The sequence below is a fragment of the Xenopus laevis genome, chromosome 5S, assembly GCF_017654675.1.
Source record: "Xenopus laevis strain J_2021 chromosome 5S, Xenopus_laevis_v10.1, whole genome shotgun sequence".
Taxonomy (NCBI): domain Eukaryota; kingdom Metazoa; phylum Chordata; class Amphibia; order Anura; family Pipidae; genus Xenopus; species Xenopus laevis.
Window position 1 is genome coordinate 3,456,613 of NC_054380.1, and position 18,013 is coordinate 3,474,625.

The window sequence follows — 18,013 nt, forward strand, 5'->3', positions numbered from 1 at the left end:
GAGTTTTGTTCTTAGATCTACCAGGCAGCTGTTAAGGAGCTGTTATCTGGTTACCTTCCCATTGTTCTTTTGTTTGGCTGCTGGGGGGAAAAGGGAGGGGGTGATATCAGTCCAACTTGCAGTACAGCAGTAAAGAGTGATTGAAATTTATCACATGAATTGGGGCATCTGGGAAATTGACAATAGGTCTAGCCCCATGTCAGATTTCAAAATTGAATATAAAAAAATCAGTTTGCTCTTTTGAGAAATGGATTTCAGTGCAGAATTCTGATTATTAACTGATTAATTGAGAACATTTTTTTTTTTCCATGACAGTATCCCTTTAAATGTATATAAGCAAGAGTACTCAGGGGAATTTGTTACTTTCTCTTCCAGTTTTATGGTAAGATGCCTATATCCCTAAACAGACCTGGGCTTTGGAGGGATGGATAAGAATCTTTCCTCTACCAAAATCACACAAGCGGTGCTTTTTTTATTTGCTTCTGTTCAGCATTTGCACTCAAAAATAATGTAGCACAGTAAAGTTGAGACAAAAAATAATAAGTTTGTATTTGTGACATCATGTTATCAAATTGTGATAGCAAAGAAAACTCCAACAAGCTTAGTCAGTCGCAGTCTTGCATGACTTGACAGTTTACCCGATCACTATCTGAAAGGGCCCCAATCTCACACTGAGGGGGTTATTTATTAAGTTCGATTTTTCTGGTTGGACTTTTAAAGGGGAAAACACAATTTGTCATAGAAAAACAACTTTTTGTGATTTGTTAAACCCCAATAGTATCAAGTGTCAGAATAAAAATGTTCTCCATCTCAGACCTGCCGAGTTCATGTAGAAGTCAATGGCCGATATCCAATTTACAAAAGGTAGAAATCCTGATCTGCGATGGTTTTCGTTCAATGATCCAAAGATTTCTTCGTTTTTAGGTGATAATCCGAAAAAGTCGCAGTTTTCGGTGCCAAATCCAAAAAAAAAGTGTAAATATTCAGGGTTTTTTTCACTATTTTATCGGGTCTTTTCACGCACAAAATTTTTTCGGGAAAATGTATTGATAAATAGTCTGAAAACTCAGCGCAGATTTGGTCGGAGCGGTTTTTACAAAATAGTGAAAAAGTTTAGGATTTTGATAGATAACCCCCTGAAAGTGATAGTTTGACCCCATAGAGACCATTAAACTGCAGACTTGGTCAGATGAGGGTGAGTCAAGGGCAAGTCAACAGACAGCATATACACATCTCTGCACTATTATATATAAAACATGGATGCACCCAATCCAGGATTCGGCCTTTTTCAGCAGGATTTGGCCAAATCCTTCTACCCGGCTGAACTGAAGACAAATTTGCATATGCAAATTAGGGGCAGGGAGGGAAATTGAGTGACTTTTTGTCACAAAACAAGGAAGTAAAAAAATTTTCACCTTCCCACACATAATTTGCATATGCAAATTAGGATTCGGTTCGGCCAAATCTTTCACAAAAGATTCAGGGGTTCGGCCTAATCCAAAATAGTGGATTTGGTGCATCCCTAGTATTAAACAGATAAAGACACTCATTTTTTTTTTTTATTAATTTTTTTAAAAAACTGCAACGTGGCTTTTATTGCGAGAGTCTAAAAAAAAACCAAAAACAAATAAAACAACCTTGTTATCTTCACCTGTAAAAAGTCGTGGGGACAGAACCAAAACATAAATAAGTCCGTCAGTGATTTCCTTCTATTTTTTAGCGTATGTAATTTTCATGGCATGAGAAGGCGTAATTTTAAATCCCTGAAGTGCATCTCGAGCCGATCCTGCCTCCGTTTCATTTTCAAACTCCACAAATGCGATGTCGTGCCTGCCAGGGACCAAACGCACTTCTTTGAAGCCAGGAAATCTGTAAAGGAAGTAAGAAAAAGAATGAAAATGAAGCTCAAAAATGTATAATTTACATCACACATGGAACTGGTTATAAAAAATATTTTCAAACGCTTCTACAAAAAAAACGCTGATTTTCAACGACAGTCTTTAAAGAAACTGCTCTAACTGCCATAAGATTTGGTCTACAACTTAATGGGTCATTCTCATTGGAGTCCATCCAGCTGCAATCGGAGCCGGTGGAAATTCAGTGGAAAATCGAAATTTATTAAAAAAAAAACAAAAAAAAAAAACTGTCAACTCGGGTGAATAGGATCGACACGAAGGGGCAGATTTACCTAGGGTCGAATATCGAGGGTTAATTAACCCTCGATATTCGACTGCCGAATTGAAATCCTTCGACTTCGAATATCGAAGTCGAAGGATTTAGCGCTATTCCTAAAATTGAACGATTCGAAGGATTTTAATCCATCGATCGAACGATTTTTCTTCAACCTAAAAAAGATAGCAAAGCCTATGGGGACCTTCCCCATAGGCTTACATTGGCCTCGGTAAGTTTTAGGTGGCGAACTAGGGGGTCGAAGAATTTTTTAAAGAGACTTCGACTATCGAATGGTTGAACGATTTTTAGTTCGAATCGTTCGATTCGAAGTCGTAGTAGTAGTCGAAGTAGCCAATTCGATGGTCGAAGTAGCCATATTCGACCATTCAATATTCGAAGTATTTTTTCTTCTATTCCTTCACTCGAGCTAAGTAGAAGGGCCCCGAAAACTCGAATCGAATTAGATTCTTGAAAACTCGATTACAGTTTTTCCTCCAAAAAAAAGTTCAGGGGGGCTGCAAACCACTCCAAATTGATGATTTTAGGTGGCGAATAGTCTAATTTGATTCTTAAAGGGCCTGAGTATGATAAATCTCGAAAATCTAATTCAAAAAAGTTTAAAAAACTAATCGAATTTTAACAATTGCCAAGACAAATTTGACTGTTTTGGTCATAAAAAGATTTGAAACTTTAATTCGACCCTTGATAAATCTGCCCGTTAATTTGACTGAAGCCTATAGGGCAATAGTTGACAAATGTTGGGATTGACCAATTGACACGGCGGGGGGGGGGGCAGATTTCTCAGAATGTGAGATTAGAGCTCACCACCTAAAAACTGGCCCAATTTCTATTCAATCCTATGTGATTTTTAGAAGCATACTTATGAAGGGGTAAAAGTTAGAGTTCAACATTTGATAAATACATTTCAGTTAGGAATGATTAGAATGGGTTTTTCTGCGACAAGCTCAAAACAACTAAAATTGACATCAAAGGCCGTTTATTGGAGTGTTGTTCCTGTGCCTTTACTATTAATGGGTTGGTTATAAAAGTAAATAGAAGTAATGGACTTACTGGTTGAATAACATGGAAAGCATCATCTCGTTGGTCTCCTCAGGCAAGTTATTAAGAAAGAGAATGTAATTTGGAGGGTTGTCCTGCACCTAAAGGAAAAGAAACAATAGATAAGGTTTGTTGTTCAAATTATTGTTACCATCATTTATCAAATATCAAACCTCATAATATCACAAAGGCCCACAGAATATTGTCTAACCCAAACCACTACACTTGATTAGACAGTGACCCCACAGAGGCCTGTATCAAAGAACTCAAAAACCTAATCAAAGCATTTCCAGCAACACATACAAACCTAGTGCACTTGGTGCCAGAATCCCTCAAAATAGACACCTCCTATATGTTGCCCAAGATCCATAGAGAATGCAACTCAGGGCGCCCAATAGACCGTGTCGGCAGCTTATTGGCCCGTGTATGGGGCCCCCCGACGGGCTTCCCCGATCGAGATCTGGCCGAAAGTCGGATCGGACGAAAAATCCCGTCGGATCGCGGCCGCATCTATTTGTTGATTCTGTCCCGTGATCCGACCGCCCATTACTATTCATTAGGATCCGATTGTTGGGCCCTAGGGCCCACGATCGGATTAACCCGATATTGCCCACCTCAAGGCGGGCATATCGGGGAGAGATCCGCTCGTTTGGCGATTTCCTAATGCCCAATACTGTCACTTTTTCATTGACTCCTTCCTCCCATAATATTTTAAGCAGCATCAAATGCTTTCTTCCTCTTCTGTTTCTCTAACTCAATCCTAGGTTATGGTCACATCTTCTCCCATTCTCCTAGTAGCTTTAAATCAGCCCATTCCTTCATGTTGCCCACCACTTCCCCCGGCAAACTCAGCCAACCGAATTCAAGAGCTGAAGGAATTAAGCGGTGTCACAGTATATCAGCAAACCTCTTTTATATCAGTGGGTTGGAAACATAAAAGGTTTACAAAGGTAAGGCTAAAAATATGTTGTGTATAACCATCTGCAAAACTGTAGTGCAGTGTAATCCAAATGAATGGCATTTTAAAGGAGAAGGAAAGGTTAAAACTAAGTAAGCCTTATCAGAAAGGTCCATCTAAATATACCAGTAAACCCCCAAAGTAGTGCTTCTCTGAGTCCCCTGACAAAAGAAACACTGCATTTCTTTCCTTCTATTGTGTACACATGGGCTTCTGTATCAGACTTCCTGCATTCAGCTTAAACCTTATTGCCCTGGGCAAGAGCATGCTCAGTTTGCTCCTCTCCCCCCCCCCCCTCCCTTCTCTTTTTACTCAGGTATGGTAAAACATTCTACAGAATAAATATAGCATTCTAGCTTGCACTATTGCAGCTAATCTATTGGCAATAAAATCCCTCCGTAGCTTTCCTTCTCCTTTAAATAAATAAAGTTCAAAGTTGAACTCCAAGGAAAGAAGAAGGAATACGCACAAAGGATGTGTATTTATAATAATTGAAGCCTCAGAAAATAAATTCACCTGTGTATTCTGGGATGCTGCTGGGGCATTATTTGCATTTGAAGCCTGAAATGAAAAAAACAAAATTCATAGTTAATACAAAATAAGGTGCAATGTAGTCTAATTAGTCAGCTGCCCACCACCTACTTGGTTTCCTCAATCACCAGTCGTAGCAGAGGTGATATTAAATAATCTGAAAAAGTATTAAGTTAGAAATATTACAAATAACGAGAAATTGACAAGTTAATTTGGGAGGTCAGTTGAAAATTGAATAAAAATGATCATAATTTATTTATAGAGCACATATAAACTGGTTCATGTCTTTTATGTAAATCCATTTTGGATTATAGGAAACTTTTTCTCCTTTCCCCCAAATCTGTTTCAAAGGAAAAACAGTATATATATATATATATATATATATATATATATATATATATATATATATATATAATACACAAAAGCCATGAATATCCTGTAAATTATATCCTTATAAACGGTGAGTTCTGATGTCATCAGTTATAAACGGTGAGTTCTGATGTCATTTCTGTCACATGACTCACTGAAACTTGTGTATTATAATAAATAAAGTACCCCCAGTTGTAAAATATGAGGATATTAGAAGTTACCTCGGAGTTCCATGACCTGTATAAAAACACTCGGCCTTCGGCCTCGTACTTTTATATGGTCATGAAACTCCTTGGTAACTTATAATATCCTTATATTTTACAAGAGGGGGTACTTTATTCACTATATATATTTTTTTTTTTTTTCTTTTTGATGACGGCTTGAGTTGTGAGCCAAAACGTCGAAAAAAAACAGTTTCTTTGCACTATACAAAGTCCTATGAGTGCGGTGTTTTGGCGATTTTGATATTTATATTGTTGACCAGCACCAGGGCAGTGACAGAGTCTTTGAGTGCACCAGTTTTTGTATATGTATAGATAGATAGATAGATAGATAGATAGATGATAGATAGATGATAGATAGATGATAGATAGATGATAGATAGATGATAGATAGATGATAGATAGATGATAGATAGATGATAGATAGATGATAGATAGATGATAGATAGATGATAGATAGATGATAGATAGATGATAGATAGATGATAGATAGATGATAGATAGATGATAGATAGATGATAGATAGATGATAGATAGATGATAGATAGATGATAGATAGATGATAGATAGATGATAGATAGATGATAGATAGATGATAGATAGATGATAGATAGATGATAGATAGATGATAGATAGATGATAGATAATAGATAGATGATAGATAGATGATAGATAGATGATAGATAGATGATAGATAGATACATAGATAGATAGATAGATGATAGATAGATAGATATGTCTCTCTCTCTCTATGTCTCTCTCTCTATGTCTCTCTCTCTATGTCTCTCTATGTCTCGCTCTCTCTCTCTCTCTCTCTCTCTCTCTCTCTCTCTATCTATCTCTATCTATATATATCTCTATATATATATCGATATATATATCGATATATATATCTATATATCTATACATCTATATATCTATATATAAATATAGTTATCTATATATATATTAGGGATGCACCAAATCCATATTTTGGATTTGCCTGAACACCCGAATCCTTTGGCTGAATAACAGACCCAATTTGCATATGCAAATTAGGGGTGGGAATGGGAAAACATCTTTTACTTGAGGTTTCCCTTACGCCCCTAATTTGCATATGCAAATTAGGATTTGGGTTCAGTTTGGCCTGGCAGAAGAACTGGAACAAATTCCGAACCAAATCCTGGATTTGGTGCATCCCTAATATATGTATATTATAAATATGACCAGGTGATAAAACTGATAAAGCGGGGGGTCATTTTGGACCCGCAAATATGCAAAGAGTTGACTCTCCTTAAACGGTCAAGATCAAGGAGAACTTTGTATCATATTCATTATCTTACCGGAGCAGACTTTTTATTTGCAGCATTAGCTGCTTGTTCTTGAGCTTTGGCCTTCTTCTTCTCTTTCTTCTTCTCTTTATCAGCAAATGTGCCCTTCATCTTCAGTACAACATCAGAGTCGGACTTTGCATACTGGATGCGCTAGAAATGAGAATACAAACATAACTAGAGCAAATAGGTCTCCAAGGATCACTCCGTGTAATTGATTATTACAGTACAATACATGTTGGTATCTTACAGATCCTGCTGAAAACTAAGGGCAGAGACACACGGGCATATTCGGGGAGATTAGTCATCCGGCACAAATCTCCTCCTCTTTTTCGGGGTGACTAATCTCCCCGAACTGACTTCCGCCGGCTATAATGAAAATTGCTGGCGGGAAGGCACTCAGAGCTTTGTTTGCCGAAGTCGCATCACGAGAAAACTTCTGGCAAATTTGGAAAACGAATCGCTCCAAGTGCCACCCCGTCTGCGATTTTCATTATAACTTTCATTTTGCGCCCTTATAACTAGGGATGCACCGAATCCAGGATTCGGTTTGGGATTCTGCCGTTTTCAGCAGGATTTGGCCAAATCCTTCTGCCGTTTTCAGCAGGATTTGGCCAAATCCTTCTGCCTGGCTGAACCGAATCCTAATTTGCATATGTAAATTAGGGGTGGGGAGGGAAATTGTGTGACCTCCCAACCCTACTTTACACATGCAAATTAGGGTTCGGATTTGGTTCGGTATTCGGCCAAATCTTTTGCGAACGATTCGGGGGTTCGGCCGAATCCAAAATAGTGGATTCGGTGCATCCCTACTTATAACAGAAGCAGAAGGTTGGCAATGTAAGCCTCATATGTCCTTGTTACATTGTGTCACTTTGTTATATTGAGCAGGTTTAATCTGTGGGAGACAGAATCCAGGGGAGCAATGTTATCCACACCTGCATGTGGCCCTAGTTTAATAAATCTGGTTATAATAAATTAGCTACAATGTTTGGGACCCGGGGCTTTTCAGATAAGGGGTCTTGCCATCATTTGGATAAACTGTAAGTCTGCTAAAGTATTATTAAAAAAAAAAAAAAAAATTAAAGGGGAACTATCACGAAAATGAAATATAAGCGCCATCATACTGAAATAAGAAACTTTCTAAATACAATCAATTTAAAATTCTGTACTGTTTCTGAAATCAAGTTTATCTTCACTATTCCTCTCTCAGCATCTGTTTCTCTTCATTCTGTCTTCATGCAGCAGTTGGGTGTCAGATATTCACTGACAGTTACATCCAATATATCTTATAGGGGGGCTCCTTTTGCCTAGAAGATGAATTAGAGGTCACTCTATTAAACTCAGCAGACATCATGTCTCTCTACATGCAGGATTTGTGCAAAAGGCAGTTATTTTGTTTGTACTGGAATCAGTTATTTGAGTGAGCTCTAATACATCTGCTAGGAAAGGAGCCCCCCTATAAGATATATTGGATCTAACTGTCAGTGAATATCTGACACCCAACTGCTGCATGAAGAGAGAATGAAGAGAAACAGACGCTGAGAGAGGAATAGTGAACATAAACTTTATTATTTCAGAAACGGTACAGAATTTTTCATTATATTTAGAAAGTTTCTTCTAGCATTAAACCCAATGGGATTGTGTTGACACTAGGGATGCACCAAATCCAGGATTCGGCCGTTTTCAGCAGGATTCGACCGAATCCGAATTTGCATATGCAAATTAGGGGTGGGGAGGGAAATCGCGTGACTTTTTGTAAAAAAAAAAACAAGTAAATGTTTTCCCCTTCCCACCCCTAATTTGCATATGCAAATTAGGATTCGGTATTCAGCGAATCTTTAGCGAAGGATTCAGTCCAAAATAGCGGATTCGGTGCATCACCAATATGGACTCATGTAGCTTAGTTACCAAAAAGAACAAGTACTGCTTTTTTATTACAGTGAACAATGAAACTTATTTTCAAAATGTTAATTAGATGATTAAAACGGAGTCATGAAAAAGGAATTTATCATGAGAAATACTGTGACAAGGAATAACTTACCATTGGTTTACTATAAAAAGGGAAGCCCTGTAACTGCCGGAGAGCGTTTGTAGCAGAACTTAACTCTTTGAATATCACAAACGCTTGTCCTCTCATTTTCATGGTCTTTAAAGCCACAATGTCAACCACGTGGCCAAACTGTGAGAAGAGCGCATACAACGATCGCTTCAGCTCTGAATGTACAAAAGAACAAAACAATGACGTTACAGCAAAAATATACATGTACCGTATATACTCGAGTATAAGCCGAGTTTTTCAGCCCCCAAAATATGCTGAAAACCGCTACCTCGGCTTATACTCGGGTCAAGCGCAAAAACGGTCGCCGGCGCCCAAGAATAGTCACCGGCGCCCAAGAATAGTCGCCGGCGTCCAAGAATAGTCGTCGGCGTCCAAGAATAGTCTCCAAGAATATTCGCCGGCGTCCAAGAATGGTCGCCGGCATCCAAAAACGAGACGCCGGCACCTCTAATGGGAGCAGAAACCCTCAATTTTTTGATTGAAACTTACCAGAAGCTGCTGCATTTCTCACCCTAGGCTTATACTCGAGTCAATAAGCTTTCCCAGTTTTGGAGGTAAAATTAGGTACCTCGGCTTATACTCGGGACGGCTTATACTCCAGTATATACGGTAATTAACTGAAAATAAATGTCTGTAATAAATATTACATTTAGAGGCACGTTTATTAAAGGTCGCATTTCCAATTCATGCGAGTTTTTGGAAACTCTATTAATTTCGAATATATTCGAAATTCGATTGCAGGGGTAATTGATTTTAAAAAAATGGAATAGCTAAAAATGTTACCGACTTGAAAACTCAAATCGAATTTGACTGGAGTTTCTTTTCCTCCGAAATGGTTAGTAACATCTTCAGATTGGTCCCTGGACCTCTGCCATTGACTTATACGTGAACTCGGCAGGTTTTAGGTGGCGGATAGTCGAATTCGAATTTTTAAAGGGCCAGAGTGTGATAAATCTCGAAATTAAAATTTGAATGGAGTTTGGATAATTCACAATTCCAAATTGAGAGTTTTGACCATAAAAAAAATTCGAGAAAATTGGAATTTTCAATCCGACCCTTAATAAATCTGCCCCTTAATATTGAAAACAAAAGTGGGATATTTAGCACAGGGAGCAATTATGTGTATAACAGGGATTAATAAGGTGACTAAGCAAAGAGGATTTTTGTCTTATTTGGCCTACAAAGTAGTGAGGCAGAACAGGCTGATCCCTTTCTTTATTAAAGGAGAAACAAACCCGTACCCCCTACCCTTTGTAGACCCCCGTCCCTCCCTAAGTCTCTACTTATCCCTCAGTGCAGATTCTGTCCCCTGCAGCCATGTTCTTTTCTTCGTTAAACTTCGGAAGCAGACCTTCGTTTTCGGCGCATGCGCAGTTGTAATTTTCCGCTCCCGAACAACCTAAAACATTAAGTGACTTTCGGCACATGTGCAGTTGTTAGGGCATAATTACTCAAACTGCGCATGCGCGAAAACGAAGGTCTGCTTCCGAAGAAAAGAAGATGGCTGACGGGAACTGTATTAATTACTAATCAGCCTTATATTGTGACATTTCTATTCTATGTGTACTGTATATTGTGAGTGGCTCCCTAAGCTCAGTAAGTGACAGCAGCACAGAGCATGTGAATCAGTGAATCAGCAGAAAAGAAGATGGGGAGCTACTGGGGCATCTTTGGAGACACAGATCTTTACTGCTAAAGGGCTGTGGTTGCCTTGGGCTGGTACAGAAGCACAACATCCTTCACGCTTACCTGGTTTCTTAACTTTATCACAGAGGTTGTTGATGTAGACAGTGTGATTCGGCCGAATATCCATGGCTTGTAATATGCTAAATACTTAAGAGATGTAAAATAAAATAAAACATTAGAGAGAGAAAAAAATAACATTACTCGGTACTCATTACTCAGTGCTGTAATATTGTTAATATACTGTTATTATTATAAGCGGAAACATTTTTTTTTCTTTACTTCATGTTTTTCACTTCTGCAAATATGGGAATGTTGTTTGGTTTTCACTGTACTTTGATTACATACTGGTGTCACTGAAGCAATAAGGACGGATGTTGATAAGTTTACCCTATAAACTACGCACAACACAGACATGGGCTGTATTCAGTCTGAAAGCAGTGAAATTGGTTTAGTGAGAATCCAGCATGTTGCAGCCGTGGAATGTTCTGCCATGAGAATAAAGGAAAATCCATTGTGATTTATATGTGCAAAACAAGGTCACAGGCAAACTCTATGCCATGCATTGCCATTAAAGGAACAGTTCAGTATAAAATAAAAACTGGGTAAATAAATAGGCTGTGCAAAATAAACAATGTATCTAATATAGTTAGTTAGGCAAAAATGTAATGTATAAAGACTGGAGTGACTGGATGTGTAACATAATAGCCAGAACACTACTTCCTGCTTTTCAGCTCTCTTGCTTTCCACTGATTGGTTACCAGGCAGTAACCAATCAGTGACTTTAGGGGGTCATAACTGTTGCTTTTAAATCTGAGCTGAATGCTGAGGATCAATTACAAACTCACTGAACAGTTATGTCCCATGTTGGCCCCCCTTATAGTCACTGACTAACTCCGAGTTAGAGAGCTGAAAAGCAGGAAGTAGTGTTCTGGCTATTATGTTACACATCCACTCACTCCAGTCTTTATACATTACATTTTTGCCTAACTAACTATATTAGATACATTTTTTATTTTGCACAGCCTGTTTACCCAGTTTTTATTTTTATACTGGACTGTTCCTTTAAGCTGAAAATGGTCACCTCTACACATTTTCACAACTTATTTCAAGCTACAGGTATGGGATCCATGATCTGAAAACCCGTTATCAAGAAAGCTCTGTATTACGGAAAGGCTGTCTCCCATAGACTTCATCTTATCCAGATAATTCAAATAATCCACATTTAAAAAAAACGGATTTATTTTTCTCTGTACAGGGATGGGATCCATTATCCGGAAACCCATTATCAAGAAAGCTCTGAATTACAGAAAGGCTGTCTCCTATGGACTCCATTTTTTCCAGATAATCCACATTTTTTAAAAATGATTTCCTTTTTCTCTGTAATAATAAAACAGTAACTCGTACTTGATCCCAACTAAGATATAATTAATCCTTATTGGAAGCAAAACCAGCCTATTGGTTTTATTTCATGTTTACATGATTTTCTAGTAGACTTAATGGATCTTTTCATAATTTGGATCTTCATACCTTATGTGGAAAACCCCAGGTCCTGAGCATTCTGGATAACAGGTCTCATACCAGTAATAATAAAACAGTCGCTTGTACTTGATCCCAACTAAGATATAATTAATCCTTATTGGAAGCAAAACCAGCCTATTGGCTTTATTTCATGTTTATGTGATTTTCTAGTAGACTTAAGGTATGAAGATCCAAATTAAAAAAAAGATCTATTATCTGGAAAGTATTCTGTATAACGGGTCCCATACCTGCATTAAGGAAAAGGAAATGGGGTTAACAAAAAGTAATCCAGGACTGGGCCACTGTCATTCTTGGGGGTTAGTTGGGAGTCTTTGAACCTGAACAATATCTGGAAAACAATTGTATCTCAAATATTATTCAAACAGAGGATTCCACTAGCCTAGTGCATAGCAACAGCCAGACTAAATAATATGAATCTCCAAAAGCCTGGCATACTGCAAGGACCTGATAGAATTTTGGATAAGAGTGGGATAAGGGTTGCCAGGTCTAATTTTCAAAACCAGCCAACGTCAGCTACAAAACCAGCCCAAAACTAGCCAGTCAGCTACAAAACCAGCCCAAAACTAGCCAGTCAGCTACTAAACCAGTCCAAAACTAGCCAAAGTCAGCTACAAAACCAGCCCAAAACTAGCCAAAGTCAGCTACAAAACCAGTCCAAAACTAGCCAAAGTCAGCTACAAAACCAGCCCAAAACTAGCCAAAGTCAGCTACAAAACCAGCCAAAACTAGCCAAAGTCAGCTACAAAACCAGCCCAAAACTAGCCAAAGTCAGCTACAAAACCAGCCCAAAACTAGCCAGTCAGCTACAAAACCAGTCCAAAACTAACGAAAGTCAGCTACTAAACCAGTCCAAAACTAGCCAGTCAGTTACAAAACCAGTCCAAAACTAGCCAAAGTCAGCTACAAAACCAGCCCAAAACTAGCCAAAGTCAGCTACAAAACCAGCCCAAAACTAGCCAAAGTCAGCTACAAAACCAGCCCAAAACTAGCCAGTCAGCTACAAAACCAGCCCAAAACTAGCCAGTCAGCTACTAAACCAGTCCAAAACTAGCCAAAGTCAGCTACAAAACCAGCCCAAAACTAGCCAAAGTCAGCTACAAAACCAGTCCAAAACTAGCCAAAGTCAGCTACAAAACCAGCCCAAAACTAGCCAAAGTCAGCTACAAAACCAGCCCAAAACTAGCCAGTCAGCTACAAAACCAGTCCAAAACTAACGAAAGTCAGCTACTAAACCAGTCCAAAACTAGCCAGTCAGTTACAAAACCAGTCCAAAACTAGCCAAAGTCAGCTACAAAACCAGCCCAAAACTAGCCAAAGTCAGCTACAAAACCAGCCCAAAACTAGCCAAAGTCAGCTACAAAACCAGCCCAAAACTAGCCAGTCAGCTACAAAACCAGTCCAAAACTAACGAAAGTCAGCTACTAAACCAGTCCAAAACTAGCCAAAGTCAGCTACAAAACCAGCCCAAAACTAGCCAGTCAGTTACAAAACCAGCCCAAAACTAGCCAAAGTCAGCTACAAAACCAGTCCAAAACTAACCAAAGTCAGCTACAAAACCAGTCCAAAACTAGCCAAAGTCAGCTACAAAACCAGCCCAAAACTAGCCAGTCAGTTACAAAACCAGTCCAAAACTAGCCAAAGTCAGCTACAAAACCAGTCCAAAACTAACCAAAGTCAGCTACAAAACCAGTCCAAAACTAACCAAAGTCAGCTACAAAACCAGTCCAAAACTAGCCAGTCAGTTACAAAACCAGTCCAAAACTAACCAAAGTCAGCTACAAAACCAGTCCAAAACTAGCCAGTCAGTTACAAAACCAGCCCAAAACTAGCCAGTCAGCTACAAAACCAGTCCAAAACTAACGAAAGTCAGCTACTAAACCAGTCCAAAACTAGCCAGTCAGTTACAAAACCAGTCCAAAACTAGCCAAAGTCAGCTACAAAACCAGCCCAAAACTAGCCAAAGTCAGCTACAAAACCAGCCCAAAACTAGCCAGTCAGCTACAAAACCAGTCCAAAACTAACGAAAGTCAGCTACTAAACCAGTCCAAAACTAGCCAAAGTCAGCTACAAAACCAGCCCAAAACTAGCCAGTCAGTTACAAAACCAGTCCAAAACTAGCCAAAGTCAGCTACAAAACCAGTCCAAAACTAACCAAAGTCAGCTACAAAACCAGTCCAAAACTAGCCAGTCAGCTACAAAACCAGTCCAAAACTAGCCAGTCAGCTACAAAACCAGTCCAAAACTAGCCAGTCAGCTACAAAACCAGTCCAAAACTAGCCAGTCAGCTACAAAACCAGTCCAAAACTAACCAAAGTCAGCTACAAAACCAGTCCAAAACTAACCAAAGTCAGCTACAAAACCAGTCCAAAACTAGCCAAAGTCAGCTACAAAACCAGTCCAAAACTAACCAAAGTCAGCTACAAAACCAGTCCAAAACTAACCAAAGTCAGCTACAAAACCAGTCCAAAACTAGCCAAAGTCAGCTACAAAACCAGTCCAAAACTAGCCAAAATCAGCTACAAAACCAGCCCAAAACTAACCAAAGTCAGCTACAAAACCAGTCCAAAACTAACCAAAGTCAGCTACAAAACCAGTCCAAAACTAACCAAAGTCAGCTACAAAACCAGTCCAAAACTAGCCAAAATCAGCTACAAAACCAGTCCAAAACTAACCAAGAGCCACTTCAAAAGTAGCCAAAAAATAGCACAATATGTGCAGTGAAAAAAATAGTCTAAAAAAAATAAATGAATATATGTGAAAATATAAACAAATGGTCCACTGTAGAGCAATTAGTTGAAAGTAATTTTTTTTGTTTTATTTGAGATGCACACCACTACATGTTTCGGACCATTTATAAATAAAACAAAGAAAAAAACCTACTTTCAACTAATTGTTCTCCAGTGGACCATTTGTTTATAGGCGACACTGAAGTAGACTTGGCGAAGCTACTGCGCGGTTTCCGGAGCCAAACTTCTATACACGTTGCTGCTATAAGGGGACATTTTCTAAATAGATATCTGAAAATACGTCTTTTTTCAAATTTCCAGTTTCCCAAATTTTTCAATGAAGCAAAACGGGACAAATTCGCCCGTCATCGAGGACGTAACTACAGAGGGGGGGCCAAGGGGGTATAGGGGCCCCATAAGGCCCTAATTCATATACAATTTCAATAAATATTAGTAAAACAGCTCAACCTCTATAGACATTTTGGTGGTCAGCAGAGTCAGGGCTACAGAGGCCAAAATCTGTTAACTCCCGACTTCTACACAAGTCAGTCCCATTGAATGCTGGGTATTGTAGTCTTACATTCAACTCGGCAAATTGTTCAACAAAAACTACATTACCCAACATGCATTAGGGCAAGAAAAAATGTGGCTGGTTTCCAAACTACAAAGCAGACAGAGGCCCAAAAGGTAGCTCAAAACCTTGGCTAGTTTCTACTTTTGAAACCCACCTGAGCTTTAAATTAGTAGCCCAATTTAAATTAGTAGCCCCAACCCCAACTGTGATTCACATCCGTACAGAATTAGCAACTGAAGCGCAAGCTGCATGGATCCAAATAAATGGATAACGCATTTTGATTCTAGAGCACATATATATATATATACATTTTCAGCAGTGCAGCTAAGTGAAGATGATTTGTGAGGAAGAGGCTGATTTTACAATAAATATGAAATATACAAATAGAAAACACCTCAACATTAGGGAAATTTGTTAGAAAAATACAATTCCCTGGCTTTGCTAGTGACCAGGATTGTTATTATCGTTTATTTCAAGTGTTTGGGGCGGGGGAGGAAAGTGAATTAAAGGGGAACTCCGGCTTCCAATCCAACAGTTCTTCTCTTTCTGCATCTTTTGGACTAAACACTAATGTTACAAATTGTAACAACTTCTCCACAGTTTACAGACAGCATGTAAGAACTACATCACCCACAATGCATTGCACTGGGATGTTCTTTATTGAAATCACGTGTGCAGGGAATTGTGGGGTTTGGAGGATACAGGCTGAGGACAGATGGCTGTTGATACAAAGTAACAGTAGTCAGTGAGCTCAGCAAAGTAGTCAGACAGATCAGCAGGAGAGCAGGGGGCTGGGCTTAGGGAACTGCCAGAAACCATTGAAAATCATGAAAAATCTGAGTATTTTTTAATCGATGTATATTGCAAAATCGCTTGAAATTATGTTTACTTTTTAAAAAGCTCAAGTTATGTTTGTGTGGAGTTCCCCTTTAATGAATGGGTGCCAGTCACGTGACGTGTGTATCTTATCACTACCCCAGACACACAGTAAGGAGCTGAAAGGAATCAGACCCTGAGGGAAAACCAGGGACACGTTTATAGCAAAAGCAAGTTACACCGTAGGGAAACTGAATGAAGAACATCACTCAGTGAATCCCGCCGCGTCTCTGCTGTTCCACGTGATCAGGTACAAGTACATACAACGCTCCCACTACATCCTGTGTCATTCCGCCGCGTGGGGACTAGATAAAATCACATTACACCCTCGCATCCAAGTAAATGCGCGCCGCCCAACAGAGGCTCGGTTTTCCTAACTCTGCTCACAGTCTCCGACCGCTACTTACACTTCCCGCAAAGCTGTTAATTACAAGATCCTTCCACCAGACGTGTTACAGAAAATCCCGCCGCCACGCGAGACTGGCGTCACTAATACACGTAAGCGCAGTGACGCAAGACGTAACCGACGGTCGGGAGTATCCAGCTGTGGCGACGTAACTCTGCGGGCGGCTAGTTCACAACGTGCGTTTCAGCTGCGCACAACGTGCGTTTCACCGGCTGAAAACTCTTACGTTTGTTAGAAAACATTAGAAAACATAAAATAAAGACATTTCTTTTGTGTTAGTTCACCGCCACCTCAGTCACAGATGTGCCAGGGAACTGAGAAACTAATTCTCATCTGATTATCAACTCTATTTGGCTTCTCAGAGTAGAGTTCTCACCTTTTGTTCTTAGCAAGACCAACAAGTGTATTTAGTTGTAATATTGGTGTGTAGGTGCATCTCAGCTCATTTTGCCTGGTCATGTGATTTCAGAAAGAGCCAGCACTTTAGGATGGAACTGCTTTCTGGCAGCCTGTTGTTTCTCCTACTCAATGTAACTGAATGTGTCTCAGTGGGACCTGGATTTTACTATTGAGTGCTGTTCTTAGATCTACCAGGCAGCTGTTATCTTGTGTTAGGGAGCTGCTATCTGGTTACCTTCCCATTGTTCTGTTGTTAGGCTGCTGGGGGGAGGGGTGATATCAGTCCAACTTGCAGTACAGCAGTAAAGAGTGATTGAAGTGACATGACTGGGGCAGCTGGGAAACTGACAATATGTCTAGCCCCATGTCAGATTTCAAAATTAAATATAAAAAAAAAATCTTTTTGCTCTTTTGAGAAATGGATTTCAGTGCAGAATTGTGCTGGAGCAGCGCTATTAACTGATGTGTTTTGATAAAAAAAAAAAAGGTATCCCTTTAAGTGCAACAAGACCACACTAAGGGGCAGATTTATCAAGGGTAGAAGTGAAATCGAGGAAATTTTCAAAGTTAAAAAATTCGAAATTCGAAGTAGTTTTTGGATACTTCGACCATCGAATAGGCTACTACGACTTCGATCTTCGATTCGAAGTAAAAATCGTTCGACCATTCGATAATCGAAGTACTGTCTCTTTAAAAAAACTTCGACTTCAATACTTCGCCTGACTAACTATATTAGATACATTTTTTATGTTGCACAGCCTATTTATTTACCCAGATTTTATTTTTATACTGAACAATTCCTTTAAAAGTCCCATTCTCTTGCCAGGGTCAGACGGGGTGGGAATCAGCAGCCCAATTTCAATCCCTCACTGTGAGCAAAATCCTCTTCTTCGTTCATGGCCGAAACCCTCATGTCAGCTCCAGCATGGGAACACTTGGCAGATGTTGATGTTGATGAATTGAAGAAATGAAGGAAGCAGAATTGGAATCCTAATTTGCATATGCAAATCGGTGACTTTTTGTTACAAAACAAGGAAGTAAAAAAAATTTACAAATTAGGATTCAGATTCGGTTTGGTATTCGGCCGAATCTTTTGCAAAGTTTTCGGGGGTTCGGCCGAATTCA

The 18,013-nt window shown here is 39.3% G+C and overlaps 1 protein-coding gene across 1 annotated transcript; it reads right to left on the minus strand.

Moving 5' to 3' along the window:
* Positions 1–1,549: 1,549 nt before the first annotated feature.
* On the minus strand, positions 1,550–16,517 carry snrpb2.S (small nuclear ribonucleoprotein polypeptide B S homeolog). The gene is made up of 7 exons (NM_001091991.1): positions 16,491–16,517; positions 10,432–10,515; positions 8,665–8,837; positions 6,633–6,773; positions 4,706–4,750; positions 3,244–3,332; positions 1,550–1,869 (listed from the first exon to the last, which is right to left on the minus strand). Exons 2-7 carry the CDS (start codon positions 10,493–10,495, stop codon positions 1,710–1,712), a joined length of 672 nt encoding a protein of 223 aa, NP_001085460.1. The 5' UTR covers positions 10,496–10,515; positions 16,491–16,517; the 3' UTR covers positions 1,550–1,709.
* Between the last annotated feature and the right edge of the window lie 1,496 nt (positions 16,518–18,013).

Bases quoted from the DNA above. Each gene is read 5' to 3' on its own strand.
- snrpb2.S (NM_001091991.1), bottom strand. From the start codon at position 10,495: ATGGATATTCGGCCGAATCACACTGTCTACATCAACAACCTCTGTGAT. The intron at 6,774-8,664 runs GTAAGTTATTCC...TCTCATTTCTAG, and splicing joins CTTTTTATAGTAAACCAATG to CGCATCCAGTATGCAAAGTC. The intron at 4,751-6,632 runs GTAAGATAATGA...TTTTCATTTCAG, and splicing joins CAAATAAAAAGTCTGCTCCG to GCTTCAAATGCAAATAATGC.